The sequence below is a fragment of the Anomaloglossus baeobatrachus genome, chromosome 6 (assembly GCF_048569485.1).
Source record: "Anomaloglossus baeobatrachus isolate aAnoBae1 chromosome 6, aAnoBae1.hap1, whole genome shotgun sequence".
Classification (NCBI taxonomy): domain Eukaryota; kingdom Metazoa; phylum Chordata; class Amphibia; order Anura; family Aromobatidae; genus Anomaloglossus; species Anomaloglossus baeobatrachus.
In genome coordinates this window covers 500,511,137-500,534,695 of record NC_134358.1, presented here as the reverse complement: position 1 = coordinate 500,534,695, position 23,559 = coordinate 500,511,137, and the positions used below count along the sequence as shown (strand labels likewise).

Here is a 23,559-nt window from a genome sequence, read left to right as displayed (position 1 = left end):
TTACGTGGACTTATCGTGTGCTGTTCCAGTGTTCTTGTGAATAAACCGGTTGGATCGTCCCTCGGCCTCGTCCATCCTTTGCTCTGTTGTACACCCCCGTCACACAGGGAGCAGCGCACACTGAGCGCTGGCTCCCTGCTCTCCTAGTTACAGCACACATCGGGTTAATTACCCGATGTGTACTGCAGCTAAATGTGCACAGAGCAGGGAGCAGCGCACAATGCTTAGCGCTGGCTCCTTGCTCTCCTAGTTACATCACACATCGGGTTAATTACCCGATGTGTACTGCAGCTAAATGTGCACAGAGCAGGGAGCAGCGCACAATGCTCAGCGCTGGCTCCCTGCTCTCCTAGCTATAGCACACATCGGGTTAATTAACCCGATGTGTCCTGCAGCTACATGTGCACAGAGCAGGAGCCGGCACTGACAGTGAGAGCGGCGGAGGCTGGTAACAAAGGTAAATATCGGGTAACCAAGGTAAGGGCTTCTTGGTTACCCGATGTTTACTGTGGTTACCAGCCTCCGCAGAAGCCGGCTCCTGCTGCCTGCACATTTAGTTGTTGCTGTCTCGCTGTCACACACAGGGATCTGTGCTTCACAGCGGGACAGCAACAACTAAAAAATGGCCCAGGACATTCAGCAACAACCAACGACCTCACAGCAGGGGCCAGGTTGTTGCTGGATGTCACACACAGCGACATCACTAGCAACATCTCTGCTACGTCACAAAAGTTGTTCGTTAGCAGCGATGTTGCTAGCGATGTTGCTTAGTGTGACGGGGCCTTAAGTCAATGTGAAAGGGGATGGACTATGCTCATATGCTCCTGCCCTGAAGACACCGACCACATTGTATTATAGTAGTATGAACTGTGTATTGTGTCTATGTATATAATATTTTTATGCCTAGAGTTTAATTGTGGCCATATAGTGGCCATTTCTAGGTGGTCCTCATGGATATAAAAATTAGAATCTGCTGAACAAGAGGAGGACTATAGGAAGGAAGCCTTAATCTCTGGGAATAGCCCACAAAGGGGAAAAGACAGTTGCAAGGAACAGGCTGACTCCATCTTAGATACTTAGTTATGGATTGATTAGATATTAGATCAGACATTCAGGTTGCTCAATACCTTGGACTGTAGTTAATTGGTGCGAGTTATCCCATAAAGTAGTCTGAGACAGCGTTAACCCTAAAGAAGTAGCCAGACACAAGTAATGCCTGAAGCTGGTTCGTGGCTGGAGCAGGCAACCTCTACCACAGAAAGCTGTACTGGAGGACACTTAGCATAGTCCTTGGCAAACAAGCAGCCATGGTAACAGACGTTAGATAAGCTGAAAAGTCGGTGCACTCCGTTTAAAGGGCGTAAACGAATCCCTGTGGGTGAGACACCAACCTAGAGCTGTCGGGGACTTAATCTCTGATGTGCAGGACTGTGATGGCAGGTTGGGTGAAGGAGTTTTTCTGTGGTTAGAGGGAAAGAAGGAAAACTTTGTTTGTCATGTTAAGATAATGGCTAGAGTTGAGCGGATCGGCCATAATCCGGGTCCGGCAGATCCGGATCGGGTTGCCGTCGAAGTCCGGATCCAATCCGGAATCCGCGGCCATGTAAATCAATGGGGAGCCGGATCTGGGATGAGAGAGAGAGAGAAAGAGAGAGATAGAGAGAGAGAGAGAGAGAAAGAAAGAGAGAGAGAGAGAAAAAAAAAACGGATCTGGATCGTGCACCCCGAATCTCGTGTACTGGTCGGACTCGGATCGGGCACTTAAACTGTGCGGATCCGGATTTTGCGGATCCGGGTCCGCTCAACCCTAATAATGGCCCATCTCAGTAGCCCATAATCCTACTCGGGAATCTTCGGAGTTATCAGTGAGTGTAAGGCCCTTTGCTATAACTGTGCTATAACTGTGGGCAACCCTCTATCCCCCTCCTGTCTGTATTAGCATTGTTTACTGGGGCTTGGATAGGAGCAACTGGTTGATCTCCCCCACATTGTTACTGCATCTCTGGGTGAGCCTCCGGAATCAAGGGATGAGAAGGTAGTCCTAGAAGAGTTAAACTTAAGATGTGTTTTGTAATGAAACAAGTAAGTGTAAAAGGCTTTGTTACTGTAACTCTAAAGTGTGTTAAAAGTGTACTAAGAGAATGTGTCCGCTGTCTCAACTGTAAAGTCAGAACTGTTGAACTAAAAGCTAACCAGAAAAATAATTGTTTACTTCAATGTTTGCTTTCACCGCCAGTGGGACCTGAGTCGCCTAAGCCATCAATGACGTACAGCCGCTCCAAAGATCTGAGCCACATGAAACCACTCCTTATACCCATCCAGGTCCCTCAAATCAGCAAACAAAATAGCCCCCTTTCTCTGTGGGGATGGATGGGGTGCAGACAGTAGGAGGGATCTATTGCCTGTGACTACCACCCCGAGCCACCCTTACAACGGAGCAAGGAGCCAATACCTCTGTGGTATGCCACAGCTGTTAGCAGTATTAGTGTCCTGTGGATGCCAAAACAACAAAATTGTTAATAGTGTCACAATTGATGTAGCTCACAACCGGAGTGGCCCATCTGGCATTTACCAGACATGCCTGATGGCCAGTCCGGCCCTGTGGTCTGTCTCTGTTCTTTGTTGGACTCTCCTATGTAGTGTCTTGCATGATAATACTCTGTTGACCTCCTCTCTTAAAATAGCCAGTAAAACCCCTACCAGCTGTAAGTAGTGGCTTTGGATGTACAGTATGAGCTGAATAATGTGGATATCGATAGAGTATGAATTCAATTTGTAGCATATACAGAATATAACTTTTCTGGTTATACCTTGCCTTGGTTTTCTGATTTTAATATTTAATTTACTTTTAGAACCTCATTGATTTTACATTTTAATACAAATATTTTTCTGAACTATTAAAATGAATAATGAACTGAAAAATAATTATGATTCATAAAATTGCTAACCATAAAAGTGCATCTAAAAAGCGAGACTCAGAGGATTTCCACTAATCATGAAGATGCTGAATACAAGGCCACCCCTTCAAAAGTGATAGCCGGATTAAGATTAAAGGATAACATGTTGTTTAGTGGAATTAGCAGAGTTTGCATTTCAATGTATGTTGCTTTTGTTGTAACACATTGACTATTGACAGAACCGCCATTGCTTTCTCCCAGAGGAATTCGTCTTGCAAACACATGGAGTGAGCTACTCAGTTATCTGTGAACACATAGAACCCAATATAAAGAGAACCTTCCAGCCATGTGTTGTATAGCCGGAGAATTGTCATATCATTACATTCTTGATGTATTCCCTTCATCCCTCAATGTATTATGTTATATCTGTCATCTAGAAATTAGGTGCCTCAATCTCCTAATTATAAATATATCACTGAGAATTAAAAAGTATAGTATAAGATGTAACAAATACCCAAATGTGATTATCTGCTCTCCATAATAATAGAGAATATTGAATGAAAGGAAAAGTCTATTACCTTATCTGTATATTTTTTTTATTTTTTTTTAAATGATATAAAACCCAAAACGACCATCAACTTATTTCTTTACGAATGCCTGTAGAAGAGAATGGAATCCCAACATTCCGAAACTTCTTTCCATATTTGGCAAATACTTGACAACTAGAAATAGAATACATTTTTTATTGGAATAGAATGAAAAGATTTTCAGATGTACGGTATATCGGAAGTGTAAAAACTGTTAAATGAAAATTAATTTTTAATTATACAGTATATATACTTGGAGTCTTCACCACCAGGTAAGTAATATTACTAATATGAATATATGTATAAGTCTAACTACCACTAGAATCATTTGAAATGCCTAAAGCAGCACCAAAAAAAGACCATTTACAATATTTATCACCCAAAGATAAGAAAAAGAGACATTACCATCAGGTTGTCATGTTCTGTAAGCTGTAGTTTCTGCAGTTACAACCAGATGTTAGCAGTGTAAGGCTGCTTTCACACATCAGTTTTTTGCCATCAGGCATGATCCGACAAAAAAAGTGATGCGACGGATCCGGCGAAAAAACGTATCAGTCGCATCAGTGTTTTCCATCCATTTCCTCCGTTTTTTGACGGATCCGTTTTGATACTGAGCATGCTCAGTTAAAAAAAATGGATCTGCTGGCCGTAATCTGTTTTTTGCCGTATTACGCCGGATTTGGCGTCCATAGGCTTCCATTATAAAACACGCGATACGGTTTTTCGCCTGAGACAAAAAACATTCACCTCAACGTTCCATCTGGCCACCAGACAAGCAAATTTTGCTGGATACGGCGAAAGCCGGATGGAACGCAAGACCATCTGGCGCAATCCGGCACTAATAGAAGTCTATAAGGGAAAAAACTTATCCAGCGTCAACAGACGCCAGATGCATTTTTTCATGTTTCTGCCGGATTGTGCCTGATGGCAAAAAACTGATGTGTGAAAGCAGCCTAACACAGCTGACATCTGCCTAGTATAAAGCAGGTTCAGGTCCTGAGAGTTTTTCTTCATACAATCCTTATCAACCAATGATGAAGTTTACATCATAAGTCATTAGAAAGTGAAAGAGGGCTTTATTACTAAAAGCTATCTGAAAAAGAGCTCATCAATATCAAATAATTGAGGGCCAGAGACCTATTTTCCACGGTGATTAGCTGATTGAAAGGGTCACAGATAGGTCATCAATATGAAAAAATGGAAATTTAAAGCTGCATTGATAAATATAAGAAATTAGTATTCTATTAAAAAACCCTAAATATCGAGTGCATACATATAAGTGGCCTTAGCTTGGATGTTGTCCGCTGCAGTACTTTCTATTAAGGCACTCATCTCTTAAGATATATACCTTGTTTTTCAGAAAATAAGACAGTGTCTTATATTTTTTTTTGCCCTGAAAAATGCTCTAGCATTCTTATTTTCTGGGTAGGTATTATTCTTGGGGAAACTCCACTAAGTTTACCCCCAAAAGAAGGCAGACACCACCCAGGAGAATCACACTTACCAGACCTCAGACATCTGTGCTGTTGTCAGGTCTCCTACGTTCCCTATCGGTTGCTTTCCCTGCTGGCCAGAAGCAGTATCACTCAAGCAGAGTTAGTGAGATTGGAGTGATACTGCAACTCGATGTGTGTTTGTGTGTGTGAGAGAGCGGAGCGATATTGCAATTGGATGTGTGTGTGTGTGTAAGGTGAGAGCGTAATGTTATTGCAATCGGATGTGTGTGTAAGAGCGGAATGATACTGGGACCCAAAGTGTGTGTTGGAGAGCATACTGAGACCCAATGTGTGAGATTGGAGGGATACTGAGACCAGATGTGTGTGTGTGTGTGTGTGTGTGTGTGAGTGAGAGTAGAGGGATACTGGCCTTGATCTGTGTGTGTATCTGTGTGTGTGTGTGTGTGTGTGTGTGTGTGTGTGTGTGTGTGTGAGAGTAGAGGGATACTGGCCTTGATCTGTGTGTGTATGTGTGTGTGTATGTGTGTGTGCGTGTGTGTGTGGAGGGATACTGAGACCTGATCTGTGTGTGTGAGTGGAGGGATACTGGACCCGATGTGTGTGTGTGTGTGTGTGTGTGTGTGTGTGTGTGTGTGCGCGAGTGAAGGGATACTGGACCCGATGTGTGTGTGTGTGTGTGTGTGTGTCAGTGGAGGGATACTGGACCCAATCTCTGTGTGTGTGAGTGCGAGAGCAGAGGGATACTGGACCCAATCTGTGTGTGTGTGTGTGTGTGTGTGTGTGTGTGTGTGTGTGTGTGTGTGTGTGTGTGTGTGTGTGTGTGTGTGTGAGAAATACTGGACTCAATCTGTCTATGAGAGCGGAGGGTTACTGGACCCAATATGTGTGTGAGTGGAATGGCGAGGAACCTGACAACAACGCAGATCACTGTGGGTGAGCCCATTCACCATTAACATTTGCCAGCTGTAGTTGTTCAGGGTCTGGTGATTGTGATTTTTTTTGGACGACTGTCTGCTTTCTTTTGGGACTGTCTTCTCTGTTTAGGGGCTGTCTTCTTTTTTTGGGGGGGAGGGTTCTGATTTCTTTAATGAAGTGTGCTGCTGTATTATTTAGCTGTCTGGACACTTCATTATTAAACTGCAACTAGGGCTTATTTTTGGAGTAGGGCTTATATTTTAAGAATACTCCAAAAAGGCCAGACATTCCTGCTAGGGCTTATTTTTTTAGGTAGGTCTTATTTTTGGGGAAACATGGTAATACTATGCAAAAGTTTTGGGCTGGTATTAAAAAAATTATGCAAAATAAGAATACTTAAGAAACAGAAGTATTAATAGTTTATTTTTATCAGTTAAAATGCAGAGGGATTGAACAAAAGATAAATCTAAATTAAATAAGTATTTGGCCTTCAAAACAGCACCAGTTCTTCTAGGTACACTGCATATTTTTAGGGAACTCAGCAGGGAGGTTGCTCCAAATATCTTGGAGGACTAACCATGGATCTTCTGTAGTTGTAGGCCTGTGTAAATACTTCTGTCTCTTCATAAAATCACAGACAAATTTGATAATGTTAAGAATAGCACTTTGTGGGACCATATCATCACTTATAGGACTCCATGTTCTTTACGCTGAAGATAATTGTTAATGACAGCTGTATATTTGGGGTCGTTGTCCTGCTGAACAATAAATTTAGAGCCAATCAGACGCCTCCTTGATGGTAATGAATAACAGATAAGTATCTACCCATGTTTTTCAGCACTGAGGACAAGATTAATCTTCACCAAAGCGCTAACTCCATTCGCTGAATTGAATCCCCACACTTGCAGGTAATCTCCATCATGCTTTGCTGTTGGCTGCAGATATTCATTATTATACTGCCCTCCAGACCTTTATCTAACAAACCAACCTGTTATTTTGAAATATTTCACACTTTTACTTCTCAGTTGAGCACATTAAGCAATTCTCTGCACCCTAATGTCTATGTTTTATGGATAGTTGATTTGCGTAGCCTTGTTTTCATGCCAAAGGTATGGTTTTTGGCCAGAAAACTTCCATGAAATCTGCTTCTGGCCAAACGTCTGCAAACAGTAAATGGGTGTAGCTGTGATGACCCTGCTGGACATCTTCTAGTTTCAAAAAGTATTAAGCATGATGTGTATTTCTTATCTGCTGCACTAAGTGTTCTTGGCTGACCATTACATCTATGGTTCTCAACATTGCCCAGTCTTGGTGTCCTGGGAAACATGGATAGATACTTATACATCATGCAATACCATGAAGGAGGCATCTGATTGGCTCCAAATTTATTCTGCAGCAGGACAATGACCACAATTATACTGCCAATGTCATAAAGAACCATCTTCAGCATAAAGAAGAACGACGAGTACTAGAAATGATTATATGGCCATCATAGAGCCCTGAACTCAACATCATAGAGTCTATGTGGGATGTCATGCAGAAATAGAAGGACTAGTCTTTATCCATAGAAGATCTGCGGTTAATTGTCCAAGATGTTTAGATGTTTGGAAATACTTCCCTGCTGAGTTCCTTCAAAAACTGTGTGCAAGTGTACCTAGAAGAATTCACACTTTGACGCTGTTTTGACTCCAAATTTGTTCTGCAGCAGGACAATGACCACATATATACCACCAATGTCATAAAGAACTATAATCAGCATAAAGAAGAACAAGGAGTCCTAGAAATGAGTATATGGCCATCATGGAGCCATGAACTCAACATCATAGAGTCTATGTGGGATGTCATGCCGAAATAGAAGGACTAGTCTACATCCACAGAAGATCTGTGGTTAATTGCCCAAGATGTTTAGATGTTTGGAACTACTTCCCTGCTGAGTTCCTTCAAAAACTGTGAGCATGTGTACCTAGAAGAATTGACACTTTGACACTGTTTTGGCTCCTAATTTTTTCTGCAGCAGGACAATGACCACATATATACCACCAATGCCATAAAGAACTATCTTCAGCATAAAGGAGAACAAGGAGTCCTAAAAATGGTTATATCATAGAGACCTAAACTCAACATCATAGATCTCAACATCATAGAGTCTATGTGGGATGTCATACAGAAATAGAAGGACTAGTCTAAATGCACAGAAGATCTGTGGTTAATTCTCCAGATGTTTAGAACTACTTCCCTGCTGAATTCCTTCAGAAACTGTGTTCAAGTGTACCTAGAGGAATTAACACTTTGATGCTGTTTTGAAGGCAAAGTATGATTACACCAAATAATGATTTGTTTCATATTTCTGACTAGAGATACTGTATGAAACATATTAAACAGTGCTCAAAAGGCAATGCCTGGATACTCCCACATAAGTAAACTAGACATAGTATCTTCTTCAGGCTTCTTGCTAACCGAGGCTGGTACTGGAGGTTCAAAACCCAGGTGCCCGGTTCATAAGGGCAAATTAAATCGTCTTCATTAAAGACAGTTAAAGCGCTCTGTCACCACACACTTTGCAATCACTAATGCCACCCTACTTATAATACATCTTGCAAATTTTACACAAAGAAAATCTTAACACGGTTTGATAAAATAATGATTTATTTCATGGATGACGAAACACTACCATGCCACATCCTAACTTTCTTTCTACAAAAATTCTGGACAAAAAGCGAAGTTTTTATTTTATTGTGTACAGTTTTACACATCAAGGTACACCTTGTCACCCAATGATATAGGAAAATGTTAAAATCAGTAGTTTTCATTTGGCATCTTTTTGTGTTCATTTTGAATTTCCCTTTTACCATTTCTGTAATGTACTAAAAAAAATCCACTGCAATTGAAATGTCCTACAGATAATCTATTGTCCAATGTGACATAAATAACAATAACATTAAAATTTTTAAGAAAAAAAATAAGAAAAAAAATAAAATAAAACAAAAATTAAACAAAAAGCAAAATAACATAGAACAACATTAATACATCATTTGCTGACTGGGTGTGAGTTTACTAACATTACTATGTCAAAATTGTAAAAACCCGCTATAACATTCAAGCTGTCAGAAAACATAAAATGATTAGCTATTTTAGAGTGAAATTTAAAGCTAACAGTTCTGATCTGCAAAGGGTGGAGTTGATTGGCTGGCATGCGAAACACAATACAGGTAAGCGGCCGGAATCCTCACAAATAAATGACGGACATTCCGTATTTACAAACTCATATATACAACATTAATACTGGCTGTACATTTGGTTGGAACATCCCGTAATAATATTAACGCCAGCATAACGAACGTCTAAGAAAGGTTTATCGAAATATTAACATTTCTAAAATAAAATAAAAAAAATCAGCCATAGTTCCTTGTTATACCAGTAGGCACATTTTGGAGTCTAATTTAAAACTATATAAATTTTAAAAATATTTTAAATATTTTACTCAAAGGTTGTTAATTTTTTTTGCCAAATTTTGCTTTATATATATATATATTTTTGCCTCTACCAAAAAAAGAAAAAAAATCAAGAACAAAAAAAATCTTCAAGAGCTGCGACATTGTCAGCACTTAACACCAAGGCCATGTATTTTTCTGACACTAATCAAAATATTAAATTCTATATGAGTCTTCATCTTTTGTCTGCATCCTAGCAATTTTCATAATTTAGCATTACTCCTGTTTAATAGAAGTCTGTCAGCAGGTTTTTGCTATGTAGGTGCTGAGACACTGATTCCAGGGATGTGTCACTTATTAGGCTATGTGCTGTTGTTTCAATACAATGATGATTTTATCAGCAGGAGATTAACACTAGGTGCGGAAGTAAATCCTGGTCCAACTGCTCCCCTAGTACTGATTAGCAGCTTACTGTCAAGTTGCCAATCAGGGGTATGGGCGGGGATCGTTCTCTTAGCTCTTTTGCAACTAAAAAAGCTATTTGCGCCACAACCCCTCCATCCAGTAATCTAAGTGATACATCTTTGGATTTAGAGTCTCTTTTCCTACATTATGCTGCTCTCAGATGAGGGAGCAAAAACCTGGTGACAGATTCCATTTAAGGGCTTCACAACTACTTGTGTTTTACTTATTGTTTAAAGTTTAATTTAAACAACATTTATAAGTAGCAATTAGCATTTTAAGTATAAGAAAAATATATATGAAAAAATAAGTTTTCAATATAGTATTTAAGCTACCTAAACAGTGTTTTTATTTTAATGCTACTAGGTAAATTGATTATAATTGAATAATAAAAAATGTATTTGATATTTTAGTACAATTTACTTGTTTGTTGATATTTTCATTGGTATAGCTGTTAAGAGCTCCAAACCATAAAGGAGCTTTCTTATTGAATAAAAACAAATAAAAAAATAACCTAATAAACAAAGGTACAAAACAGAAAAGAATATAATTTATATCTTTTTTAATTTGTTATTTTAAATTTATTTTTTTCAGATTTCTAAGTGCTTCCTTTGGGGCATTTGCCTATTTAGCTCTTGTTTGATCCATCACCAGGTCCATTCTGCCCACCAGCTCTTTCTAGAGCCATCACTAAATGATACTTCCTACCGGGAACCAGAAAACGCACTGATGATCGTCCTAATTGAACAGCCATCAGATATGCAGAATAATAAAAGTGGAAGGACTAAACGGCACATCCAAGCCAGATAATGGGATAAAATAAACTCGTCTTTAATACATGATAAAATTGTCAGAAAAAACGAATACAACTGATGCATTTCCAGTGTGACCAGACGCCCTTAGTCATAGACAGTTCTGTACACTGGAAATGTGTCAGCTATGTTCGGTTTTTCTGACGACTTTATCATGTAATAAATAAATAAGATTTTATTTTATCCTATTATCCGGATTGGATGTGCCATTTAGTCCTTCTACTTTTGAAGGACCCATAGAAGCACCACACTAGCACAAATTGTCACCATTGTCTAAGGCTTCGGCTCCCACTTCTTGCGTCTCCCGTGTTTGCACAATAAAGAAGACTTGATATCATCCCCCAGTGAGTTGCTGCTTTTTTCTTTTTAACTGTATTGGATCCTTCAACTTTTGTCTTTATGTTCTGGAGTAGGGACGAAGGCACCCATCCTGGATTCACAGCGTCAAGCAGATGGAGTGGTCAGCTACCAATTCCTTCAACTGTATTAATGCAGAAATATAACGGTCCTTGAGACTTGAGCTACAAATAGACATTAGTTTGTCAATACTGTGCAACGAGCACAGATATGGATATCACACCTGAACATGCCCTTCCACCTATACATTCAGTCACTGTCTTTGTAATTATCATCATTTCAAAATTCAGTCCAAAAATACAGTGTGCTGTTAGTATCTATGGTCATTGATCTATTCCTGGATATCACTGTCTTCTCCAGTTCCTCATTGTCTGTACCTATCCCATTTTCTTTCTTTGATACACCCAACTATCTAATAAACCTATCATTATTCCATTCATTAATCGGATACTTACTTTACCTCTGTATAAAAAATAATTCTGGCACAATTTACTATTTTAATTCCACTTTCAAGAAACCATCAGCGACACTCATTACATGCCACTTTCTAATGCTAGCTCTTATGTATTGATATAATTGCCATATTAATGTCTTGGAGTTTTGGAATAAGAGTCACTTGGTTTGGACATTTAAAGGAGTCTTTGGAAATAGTTAAACAAGACACTATAGTATAGAAGAATGTCATTAACCCCCTGGGAAAGTGGTTTACAAATTACACTGCTGTGCATAAAGTTTGCAACCATGGGCAAAGGCTGTCCTTGTGATGTCACGTCCATGTGACATATTCATGTGACATCACGGGCTCAAAGTCATTTTAACTCTTAAAAACTCCTTTCACCTATCCTGACAAATGCACAGGTTTTAAACTAAACATATCCAGATTTACTACTACAACACCACCGATTTTTTTTTACAGGAATTTAATAATGAAACTGGTGAAATTGATCAATTCTAGTAAATTTAGATCCAAAATGAAGGAATAACCAGACAAATGACCAAACATCTAGTATTTGGTTAACTGTATCTTACATCAGTGCAAGAAGAATAACAACATTTTATAATTTTAGTCTTTTTATTGTGTTTACGAAATTCCCACTGGTGGCAAGAAATATAGAGCTTGTCTGAGCGTCACCAGACTAGTTCCATATTGTGCCGAAAAACCATTGCTTTTTTGGTAGAGTGATATCATAATAACATATCTAGGGTTTAACCTGGACGTTCAACTAATGCTATATGTCCATTTGAAAAGACTCCCAAATATGCACAGCCTAAAAATGAAAGTGTTACATCCTGACTTGAATGTTAAGATATTAAACCAAAATATTCCAATCAGGGCTTCAAAAAAAATGACCTACAAAAAATATCATCTATTGACAGTAAACACCCCTATGCATCTTTCATACACTAAAACAGACAGCAAAAAAAAAGCCGAGATGAGTATAAAAAAAATGAAGGCAGTGAAAAGAAGAGAAAAGCATAAAATAACAATGATATACACAATAGTAAGGTTAGTACATAGTATTTTTTTCTGCTGCCCTGAAATTTGTCATTTTTTTTATTTTCTTTTTCTTTTTTTATCATGGTGTGATATTGAGCAAGCAAACTGTAAATTAGTATCAATAAAATAATTGTGCTATAATCTTTTTTTCGTACTAACAGTATTAGTTTCTCAAATGCAATGTTAAATTAGAGCGGGAATAAGAACAGATTAAATGCTACTGTTGTTTTTATGAATTAACAGGTTTGGAATAGTCTTCTTGGAGTTCCTCAAAAAGTCTTATTTCTTACATTATTCCTTTTTCCTTTTGCCCCAGTCTTTTTTTTTGTTTTGTTTTGAAGTACTAGAAACCTTTATTCGTAACAAAAAGCTGTGTGATTATTCAGCAATATTTGCTGAGTCCACCATGCTTTACGTTCTTCTTCTTCCTGGGAAGTGGTACGGTTGGATAAGCCATTGAGGGCACTGTTCCGTTAAACACATGCTAAACATAACATTTTGTAGTTTCCAAGGAAAACAATTCAGTTGCATATTGTTATGTAAGAACTGGTTTGTACTTGGCAGGAACAAAACTTAATCCTCTTCCTCTTCTTCTATGGCTACTACAGGGGGCTTATCTTGAATTCTGAAGCATTCTTCAAAGAAATTCACAATGGACTTGTGCAAGTGCTGCTCCATTGCTGGGTTCTTCATATAATGATTTTCATCTGGATATATCTATAAAGGGAAAAATGCCCAAAAATAGATTAAAACAAAATTCTACTACAATTATATATATAATTATTAGAGGTGTCCCTTGTCTCCTTAAGATGTAATCTGTTCTTGGCAAGCTCGTCACTGAAGGATAATTTAATTTGAAATTGAACGTACACTTACTGTATGTGATGATGGAGCTAGTAGTGTAGTTTCAGAAAATGTAACGTCTCCGTTAGCCATATACATCAGAACTACAGTATATCAGCCAATCCCAGCAATAGGATATCTAAAGGGGGCTTTACATGCAGCAACATCGCTAGCAAATTGCTGCCCGTGGCGCACAAGATTGTTAGTCCCCGTCACACTGACTTACCTGTCTAGCGATGTCGCTGTGGCCGGCGAACCGCCTCCTGTCTAAGGGGGGCAGTTCATGCGGCGTCACAGCGACGTCACACGGCAGGTGGCCAATAGAAGCGGAGGGGCGGAGAGCAGCCGAATGACATTCTCGCCCACCTCGTTGCCGGAGGATGCAGGTAAGTTGTTGTTCGTCGTTCCCGGGGTGTCACACGTAGCGATGTGTGATGCCTCAGGAACGACGAACAACCTGCGTCCAGTACCAGCAACGATATTTGGGAAAGGAACAACATGTCAACGATGAACGATTACGTGAGTATTTTTGATCGTTAACGGTCGTTCCTAGCTGTCACACGCAACAATGTCGCTAACGTGGCCGGATGTGCATCACGAATTCCGTGACCCCGATGACATATCGTTAGCGATATTGTTGCATGTAATGCGGCCTTAATATGTATAGGATCTGATGACTCTTCCCCAGTAGTGCATAGAGGGGGAGTTCGGCTCGGAAAGCCGCGCCACAGGTCAGCTAATGCAGGCAGTACATGCACAGTGGGCATGGGATTTCTAGAAATCCCATCCACTGTGCTTGTACTGTACATTGCAGCATTTTGGACCTAGCTGAAAGACACTGCGTCCAAAACGCTGTGATCCCTGAGCCCCCTGCTGCCTGTCATATACTCACTTTCTGGCAGATTCATCTTGCAGGTCTTGTCCCCATCTTGTGCCCATAATGTCTGACTGTCCGGAAGTCAGAAGTTACGTATGAGAGCTAGAACAAGGTCAGAACGCGCAAGCCTCTGACAGCACAAAATTACTGTTCAAATCAAGAACATTCAAGAAGTGCACCCTTGCCATGGCAAAACAGTTTTTGCATCTTCCCTCATATCTATCTCGCCTCTTCTCTGGCTTCTGTAAAGGCAGACTGGTTAATCAACTATAATGGGGTGGAGATAGATGGAAAACAAGTAGGTGAAAAAGTGGGTTAACTGTTTGGCCACACCAAGTGTACGCAGAGTACCTGTGCTTTTGTTTGAACAATCATTTTGTTCTTAAAGGGGTTGTCCACAAATGTGGACAAACACCTCTCCCTTTGTATGTTTCTCCGATTTAAAATAATAAAACTTACACTCACCACCTATGCCAGCAAATCTCCTGGGATCATATAATGGTGTTATATCAGCTGATCCCTGTGGCCAACCGACGTCTAATCACTCTCCCTGCCTCTGGACAGGTCACATAGATCCAGGGGAAGAAAGAGGACAGTAGCGTGCACTTCCACCAGATAATATAAGTGATTTGTACGAAAGTGGAGGGAGTGAAGTGGACGCTGATTGGCAGCTGGGATCAAGTAATATAACATCATTACTTGATCCCGGGAGAGATAGTTCTGACACAGTTGGAATGACGCTGACACTGGAGGTGAGTATAAGTTTTAGTTTTAGTAGTGGACAAATCCTTTAAGACTTGCTTGGAAGACATGGGGTACCCTAGACAGAAATCATGATTGTTCTAGATCACTATTATACTGGTAGGAGTACAGTTGTGTCCCGGGGTCAGATTTAGAACAGAACGATAGAGACAGATTTAATACCAAATAGTAGGAAAATTAAATCTCATTTCTGTACTTTCTCTTCTTCACAATTACTAAAAATTGTCACACTTATTAAACATAGGCCCGATTTATCAATGAATATTCGCTAAATACAACAATCCTCAAAGGTACTATGATTTTTGATAGATGAAGCCTCCTTAATTAAAGCGTAACCTCAGTTTTAATTTTTATTGCATAAATCAATAGCATTCATGAAAATAAGCAACTTTATAATATATCTTAATAGACAAATTTGCTTCTTTCTCTGCCAGAATTGATCAGTCATTATCAAAATTCTCAATTCTGAGGTAAAATCTGTATTCACTGAAGACTTTCCCATTACTGAGATAGGAGATGGCAGTTAGTGCTGATGAGATTCTATGATGATGGGAGGGGGAGGAGCTAGAAGAAGAAGGAGGAGCTAGAAACACAGGGAGGTGCTAAAGGCAGAGGGAGGAACTAGAAGCAGAGCGAGGAACTAGATGTAGGACAGAGCAGCGAGATGCAGAGGGAGGAGCGAGACACAGAGGGAGAGTTAAAGGTAGAGGAAGAAGCGAGAGGCAGAGCGAAAAACTAGAGGCAGAAAGAGGAGCTAGAGACAGAGGGAGGAGCTAGAGACAAAGGAGCTAGATGCAGAGGGAGGAGCTAGATGCAGAGGGAGGAGCTAGATGCAGAGGGAGGAGTGAGAGGCAGAGGCAGGAGCAAGAGGTAGAAGATGTAGCGAGAGGCTGAAGGAGGAACGAGAGGCTGAGGGAGAAGTGAGAGACAGAGGAGCTAGATGCAGAGGGAGGAGCTAGATGCAGAGGGAGGAGTGAGAGGAAGAGGGAGGAGCAAGAGGTAGAAGAAGTAGTGAAAGGCTGAGGGAGAAATGAGAGACAGGGCGAGAAACTAAAGCCAGAGGAAGGAGTGACACAGAGAGACAAGCAAAAGGCAGAGAGAAAAGCAAAAAGAAGAGGGAGAAGCTAGAGGCAGAGGGAGGAGCTAGAGGCACTGGGAGAAACTAGAGACAGAGGGAGGAGCTAGAGGCAGAGGGAGAAGCTAGAGGCAGAGGGAGGAGCTAGAAGCAGAGGAAGCGAAATTCCTAAATTCCACTCAGTGTGTTCTGTAACCATGGTTATATAGAGGATGGAGCTCTGACAAAACAAGGAATGCCGACCCCTTTAAATTATTCATCTCTGTTTTTGATTCATTGTGTTTTACTGATTTGGATGAGAAGTGAAGCAGGAGATACACTTTATTAACTTAGACATATTGCAAAACTGTACCAGGGACGGCTCAGTGTCCTGGCCTTTCTGTACAAGTACAATGCTGCTAAAATACTGTGATTAACCACATTTATAATGACAGTTTCTTATTTATAATCAGATTATGAATTTAACAGAATCATTATCTAATTAAAAATGTTGCATAATAAAGGTTATAGCTGTAAAATGGAAATGTCAGCCAGTGGCTCGCTTGATATAAATGATATTAATGATTTTGTCAATAACAGAGGTCATGTCAGTTTTTCAAGGCCAAGAGAGAAAAAAAAATCACTGTAGTTAATGTCTCAAAGCTTATGCAAATGTGCAGACATGGTAAAGACTGTGCATTGGACTATTATTTTCCCATTCTTCTCTGCCCCATATTATTAGGCTCCCTTTCTTATTTTGCGTGCCTTGAAGTGCACTTGTTTGGACAAACTATCGAAAAATACAAACCTTATGCTTTTAGCTTTGAACCCAGAAACAGTAAAGCAAGTGTTAATACATCACCCTAATGCCCAGTAGTATTTCTAACTACCTACAGCTTCTAGTTGCCATTGAGGTACAACACTGTAACCGTACCAAATCTTCCCTTTTTGAAGGAATCCAGCAGAAGAAAGTTCATGAGGTTGTCTGCTTCTACTGCTTGTTAGAAATATTCCCATGTAACCCCAGTAATAAGTGTTTTGTTTCCTTGCAGCGCCTCTAATGGGGAAATTGAGCATTACACTGTTCCTAACCAAATCAATGATTAACTGTATAATCCAGGACATGACCAATAAGGGAAAGCCATCTATTTTTTGTAAGTGGTCTTTACTCTCAAAAGATGAAAACCTGGGCTTAAGACTCACCTTCTATTAACTCCGATAGGGTGTAGAAAAATGGGTTTTCAAAAGCAGACATCACCTCTATTGAGCCAAAACAGCCAAAATGATTGCACTGTCTCTAATCGTGACCATCTTATTATCAATCAGGAGACAAATCATGACTTTCATACTGTCCTGACTTTTTGCAATATGAACTGGATCACAAATGGGGCATGTCTTAAGAAAACTATATCCAAAGTGGGCATTCCTGGGAATTTTCAGGAATTAATGGGTGGTCCTAGTTATGTCTCAAATTTTGGGTTGTGAAAGCTACCAACTATATACTTTAGTACATGTTCAGGTTAGGCATTTTCGCCTTCTTGCTCAAGACCAAATGTAACTGTGTCTTTATTGAAGAAAAAAAAGCCTTCACATGAAGGTTTTTTTCCCCTTAAATCTTTAAATCTGTTGTATGTGTGTGTGTATATATATATATATATATATATATATATATATACATATATATATATATATATACATATATATATATATATATATATATATATATATATATATATATATTTTTTTTTGCATTTAATCTGTGTATATGTGCATGTAGTGTAGTCTGAATGTGTTAATATACTTGACTACCTCCATCTTCTACGGCATCCAGCTCTGTTCTGCTCCTCTTCTCAGTGATGTCACCGCTCTTCAGACTCTCTGGGTCACACTGCACTTTACGTCACCTGAAAGTGACTTTTACGATGTAAATGTATGGAGTGTCAGAGCGAGGCTTCATTGACTTACCGTGAGACTTCTGCTTCACACATCGAGCATAGTGTGACCTGGAGAGCCTAAAGAGTGGTGACATCACTGAGAAGAGGAGCAGAAAAGCGCTGGATACTGGAGAGAACAGCAGTGACATCACTGAGAAGAGGAGAAGAACCTCGCTGGACATCGGAGAAGGCGGCTTTAGGTATGTATATTAACACAACCATTACTGTAAATGCACATATACACATGGAGTGTTTCTTTAAGTACGACAAAAGGAAAATAGGTGAAAAAGTCAAAAGTTCACCGTATATTTGCCACCTTAGGCGACTGTGCTGCTCACATATTTCTGACTCTACTCTGTATGAAAACAGACAAACAGTGAGGAAGCAAGGAACTTACCAGTAAGGAATAATTGGCTTTGGCTTTGACTAAATTCGTTATGAGTTCTGCAGTGTGCTGGAAGTGGATTTTTTCTGTAAAATAAGATTAGTATCAGTAAAGGGGACAAATTAATTATAGCACATTTTCTCACTGCTCAGTGAGGAGCATCTGTCTAATAGGTTCTTATCATTATGGAATAGATTAAGGATTAATAAAGCATTACTCACCATCTGCAGTAGCATGGATAATCAAAAATTTAGCTTTATTCGATAAAGACTCTCGAACTGTTACTTTGGCCAACTGTGGAAACATAGATTAAAGAGGCTATCTTCAGCAAAGGGATGGAAAATTGGCTTTACACAAATGACTGATAAGCTTCAATGAAAAGTCACACAGGCCTTATGTGAATGGAACAAAGGGTATGGATTTCTGGCAAATTGAATAGCTTTTTATGCTGTTTGCTATAAGACATCCTCTCGGTGGCTACATACAAAAATCATAGCTTTTATGCCATCACAGCAGAATGCCAGAAGCTTCCTATAATAACCGAATATATTAGCTGTAATAGCGTTTGAGATCAGGAATTAATGTTGTAATTACTATTGATTACGTGAAAATGTTGGAAATTACCTCTAAGGTAGAATTAGTCTTAGTTATTATACACTTTATCTTTCAGCTTGTTAGCTTGTTTCGATTTGATAAACTTTTTCTACTTCTGATTTTCTGTAGCACTTTGTTTTCAAGGAAGAGCTGACATTCTCCTTCAGATACTCGCAATACATGTAACCCCTTCATGACTAAAGTGCTTGGGTCCTCAACAGAGATCATTGGATCAGGCAAAATTTGCCTATATTTTCCTGGAAAATTCATGTTGCAGCGAAGTTATTCTCTGCAAATTTAATGTTCCTTTATTAATATATATATATATATATATATATATATATATAATCTTCAGACTCCAGAGCATAATGACCGTAATATCTAAAAAGTAACAAAAATCCTCACTTTGCCGCTCACTTTTCTGGCCCTCCGCTGCTCACTGTCACCTGTCCAGTTTGCACCACATTTTCATATCTCCGCTGCTTGTGCTGAAATGCTGCTGGGCCTCTGAGCTGGGACTCTCAGCACTGATGAGGTCCCGGAAGATTCTGCGCAAGCGCAATGAAGTACACAACTTCATAACATTACAATATGTTTTGTGAATTGTACGCACAAGTGCAAAGCCATCTCATCACAACTGTCACATTATGAGATTTCCGTGGATTTCCACATTTTGGGGAATGTTATTTTTTGTAAAAGTTTTAGTAGCATTCAATTCCACTCAATTGTATTTGTTCATCTCTACTCCTTAACAATCAGGCACCTTTTAGAAAAGTTTACATGTTTTGGGTTAAAGTAGATTCCCACACATGTTTAGGGATGAGCAAACTTGAGGTTCGGTGTTTGTAGCAAACACAGACTTTAAAACCTCCTCCAGAGTTTGGCTTCAAAGTTTGGGTGTTTTACATATGCAAACCACTCAAGTGAGCATCGCTGTGCTCAGATTCACTCAGTGCTCGGCCCAGTTCAACCTGCTTGCAGTGTTTGCACTGGAGGTAACAACAACATGATCAGATGTAGTGTGCACAAACAAAATGGAAAACCCTGCTCACCCGCCCCCGGAAGTGTTCTGTTTATGGCTGTTTGCATGTGAATGGAGACCTGAACTGCCCAGTTAGTGACTCCCATTGGGGTTCAGGTCAAGTCCGGGTCAAGTCCGTTGAATAAGCCCAAAAGATTTGATTTGTCACAAATAAATTTGCAAGAGAGGAGCGAGAGAACCTCGCTGACCAAAAGAGCTTACACTTTATTGGAGAGAGAGAGAAAACCCCTCTGACCATAAAAGTTTGCAATTTACAGATGAGAGAGAGAAAACACCACTTTATCATAAAAGCTAACACTCTACAGAAAAGAAAGAGAGACGACCCCACTGACCATAATAGACTATACTCTACAGATGAGAGACAGAGGACCCCGCTGACCATAACAGATTACACTCTAAAGGTGAGAGAGGACTCCACTGACCATAAAAGACCACACTCTACAGGAGAAAGAGAGAACTCCGCTGACCATACAAGGCCACACTGTACATATGAGAGCCAGAAGACTTCACTAACCATAAGAGACTACACTGTACATGTGAGGGAGAAGACCGTGCTAACCATGAGTTTGCAATTTATAGGTGAGATAGAGCCCTTCCTTATCATAAAAGCTGACACTCTACAGGAAAGAAAGAGAGAGGACCACCTGACCATAATAGATTATACAGGTGAGAGACAGAGGACCCTGCTGATCATAAGAGCTCAAACTGTACAGCAGAAAGAGAGGAAGGGAAGACCCTGCTGACCATAGGAGTTTAAATTCAACAGATGATAGAGCGAGAAGACCCCAACGACCATATAGTATGACATTAAATTCTACGGACGAGCGAGAGGACCTTGCTAAGCATAAAAGATTACACTCTACAGAAGAGAGAGATAAAGAACCTTGTAGAGCATAAGAGTTTACACTCTACAGTAGAGAGGAAAAGGACCCCGCTGACCATAAGAGCTTACACTATACAAGAGAGACGACCCTGCTGACTATAAGAGCTTATACTATAAAGGAGAGAGGACCGTGCCGACGATTTGAGCTAACACTCCAAAGACGAGAGAAAGGACCCCACTGACAATAAGAGCTTACACTCTAAAGGGTAGAGAGAGGACCCCACAGAGCATAACAGCTCACATTATACAGGAGAGAGAGGACACAACACTGACCATAAGAGATTACATACTACAGGAGAGAGAGAAAGTACCCCACTGATCATAAGAGTTAACTCTCTAAAGGAGAGGAAGGACCCCAGTGATTATAAGCGTTCACATTCTACAGGAGAGGGAGAGGACTCTGCTATTCATAAGATTTTATACCCTACATAAGATTAAAAGAGCACTAAGGAGAAAAAACCCGCAAAATAGGGTCTTATCTGGTATAAGTGGAATAAAAGAGAAAGAGGTGTGCTCAGCTTTTCAAGTTGTGTGACACGCTACAGGACATGCGCTTAATAATTGAGGCAGCTGCTGCAGATATATGTGTGCACAGGACTGTGCAGACAACAATACAAAGAAAGAACAGAAGACACCTTCACACAACACTGCTGAAGACTTTCCAAAGGAAGATCCAGGAAGAGGACACACCAGTGGAGATAAGTGTTTTTTATTCAAAGCATTTCAAAGCCATTAGAAGCTTCTTCTTCAGGAAAGAGACCGCCATGGTTCCTGAAGAAGAAGCTTCTAATGGCTTTAAAATGCATTGAATAGAAAACACTTAGCTCCAATGGTGGGTCCTGAATCTTCCTTTGGGAAGTCTTCACCAGGGTGGAGTGAACACGTCTTCTGTCCTTTTTCTACACTACATAATAGAGAGACTAGGCCAGTGACTCTGCAGATGTAAAACGACTCTGCAGTATAAACCGCACTCTGATCTGTGATGGCCCAGGTCCTGACTACCACAGTATAATGTAAAATGTCATAGCTGTAGGGCATTATGGGGAAACTACACAGTAATGTAGAATGACATTATCCTGTTCTCTGATGCTTCAGTAGTGTGGGAAATGGTGTTGAGCATGTTTTTTTTTATTTTTTGCAAACCTCAAATTGAATCTCAAAATGTTTATATTGATGTGAAAACCCAAATTTTAAGAAATTTGACTCAAACTCAAACCTTTGCTTATCGCTAATATTGAGCATAAATCAAGTTAGAAAAAATAATGTTATTAAATGCCAAATGAGCCTAAATACACTTACCTCATATGCCCCGTATGCGCCATTATCAATGGTATGTAGTCCCAAATATCTTTCTGAAAAAGCAGATGCTTTAAAGAAAGAAAAGTTGTTACTCTAAAATCTTTGTCCGATGAGAAACATTACAAGGAAATGTCTTATTGTGAAAACAATTAGATTTAAACAAAATGACTATGAATGAGACTTTATAATTACAATAATCAATGCCTTTACATAAATATCAAAATATATTGAACATGTCCTAAAATGTTTTGACTATTGGTAATTCGGTATTTTAACTTGGACTTGTATCAGGCAAGTCAATGAGTCCTGAATGGGAATAAAGCTATAAAGCTGGCCATATACATAAGATAGCGGTTGTCCAAACAAACACTACACTCAGCCGAGAGTTCATGTTTTCTTCATTGGGGAGGGAGGAGAAAGCTGTTGTCAGAATGCTCTTATCTCTCTTGAAAATAAGACGTTGAAATTCCAAATACCTGATCTCTCGAAAAGATCATTTCACCAGACAAACGAGCATTTTGATTGTTCACCAGTGGATCAGTGATCCGTTTAGACTGCACGATTATCATGACATGAGTCTTCCTTGAAAAGCTGGTTCATGATAATCAGGTAGTGCAAATGTAACTTAAGGCCATGTGCACACATTGAATATTTGTTGAGTTTTTTACCTTAGTGTTTGTAGCCAAAACCAGGAGTGGAACAATCAGAGGAAAAGTTCAATAGAAACACGGGCACCAATTCTGCATTTATCCCCCCCTCCTGGTTTTGGCTTACAAATACTGAAGAAACAAGCCCACCAAACCTACCAAATACTCAACATGTGCACAAAGCCTAAAGGCCACTTCACACATACCGAGATCGCTAACGACATCGTTGTTACGTCACAGTTTCTTTGACGAAACAACGACTTCACCAGCAATCTCGTTATGTTTGACATGTACCAATGATCTGCCCCCTGCTGTGAGATCGTTGGTTGTTGCTGTATTTCCTGGGCCATTTTTGGCTCGTTGGAGTCCTGCTGGGCAGGATGGATCTGTATGTTTGACACCTATACCAACGATCTCGTTAACGACCTAGATGAGAACTTAAAGTGTGACATGTAGGCGTGTAGTTGTGTCACCTTTTTCGCGTCCCCGCTGCATCGTTACTAAAGTCATTGGGTAAATGACTGTGTGACATCTTACCAACAATCTCACCAACGACTTAACAACGATCCGGAAACTGTGACGTAGTAACGATCTCGTTAACAATCTCGTTATGTGTGACTGGACCTTAAGACACTGTCTACAGGAACTTTCAAAGTCATCACACTAGACTGATCTAACTTAGATAGCTCTATCTGGATTTTTATGCTGCGCTATTCTTACCATAAAAAACTTCAAAATCTTGACAGATTCTGCCAATGCAGGTGTGAACAGAACCTAAATATTAACTAAGCAACACAGCACAAAATATTTCCTAAATGTGAAA

General features: G+C 39.8%; 1 protein-coding gene across 3 annotated transcripts in view; it reads right to left on the bottom strand.

Moving 5' to 3' along the window:
* Positions 1-8,484: 8,484 nt before the first annotated feature.
* DPP6 (dipeptidyl peptidase like 6) overlaps positions 8,485-23,559 on the bottom strand; it is a 1,510,443-nt gene continuing 1,495,368 nt past the window's right edge. For all 3 annotated transcript variants that reach the window (XM_075315434.1, XM_075315436.1, XM_075315435.1), the window contains exons 23-26: positions 22,090-22,157; positions 18,493-18,565; positions 18,284-18,357; positions 8,485-13,133 (exon numbers count right to left, since the gene is read on the bottom strand). In XM_075315434.1, coding sequence (XP_075171549.1) covers positions 12,990-13,133; positions 18,284-18,357; positions 18,493-18,565; positions 22,090-22,157 — 359 coding nt within the window. In that variant the 3' untranslated portion in view covers positions 8,485-12,989. The remainder of the gene's footprint in view (positions 13,134-18,283; positions 18,358-18,492; positions 18,566-22,089; positions 22,158-23,559) is intronic.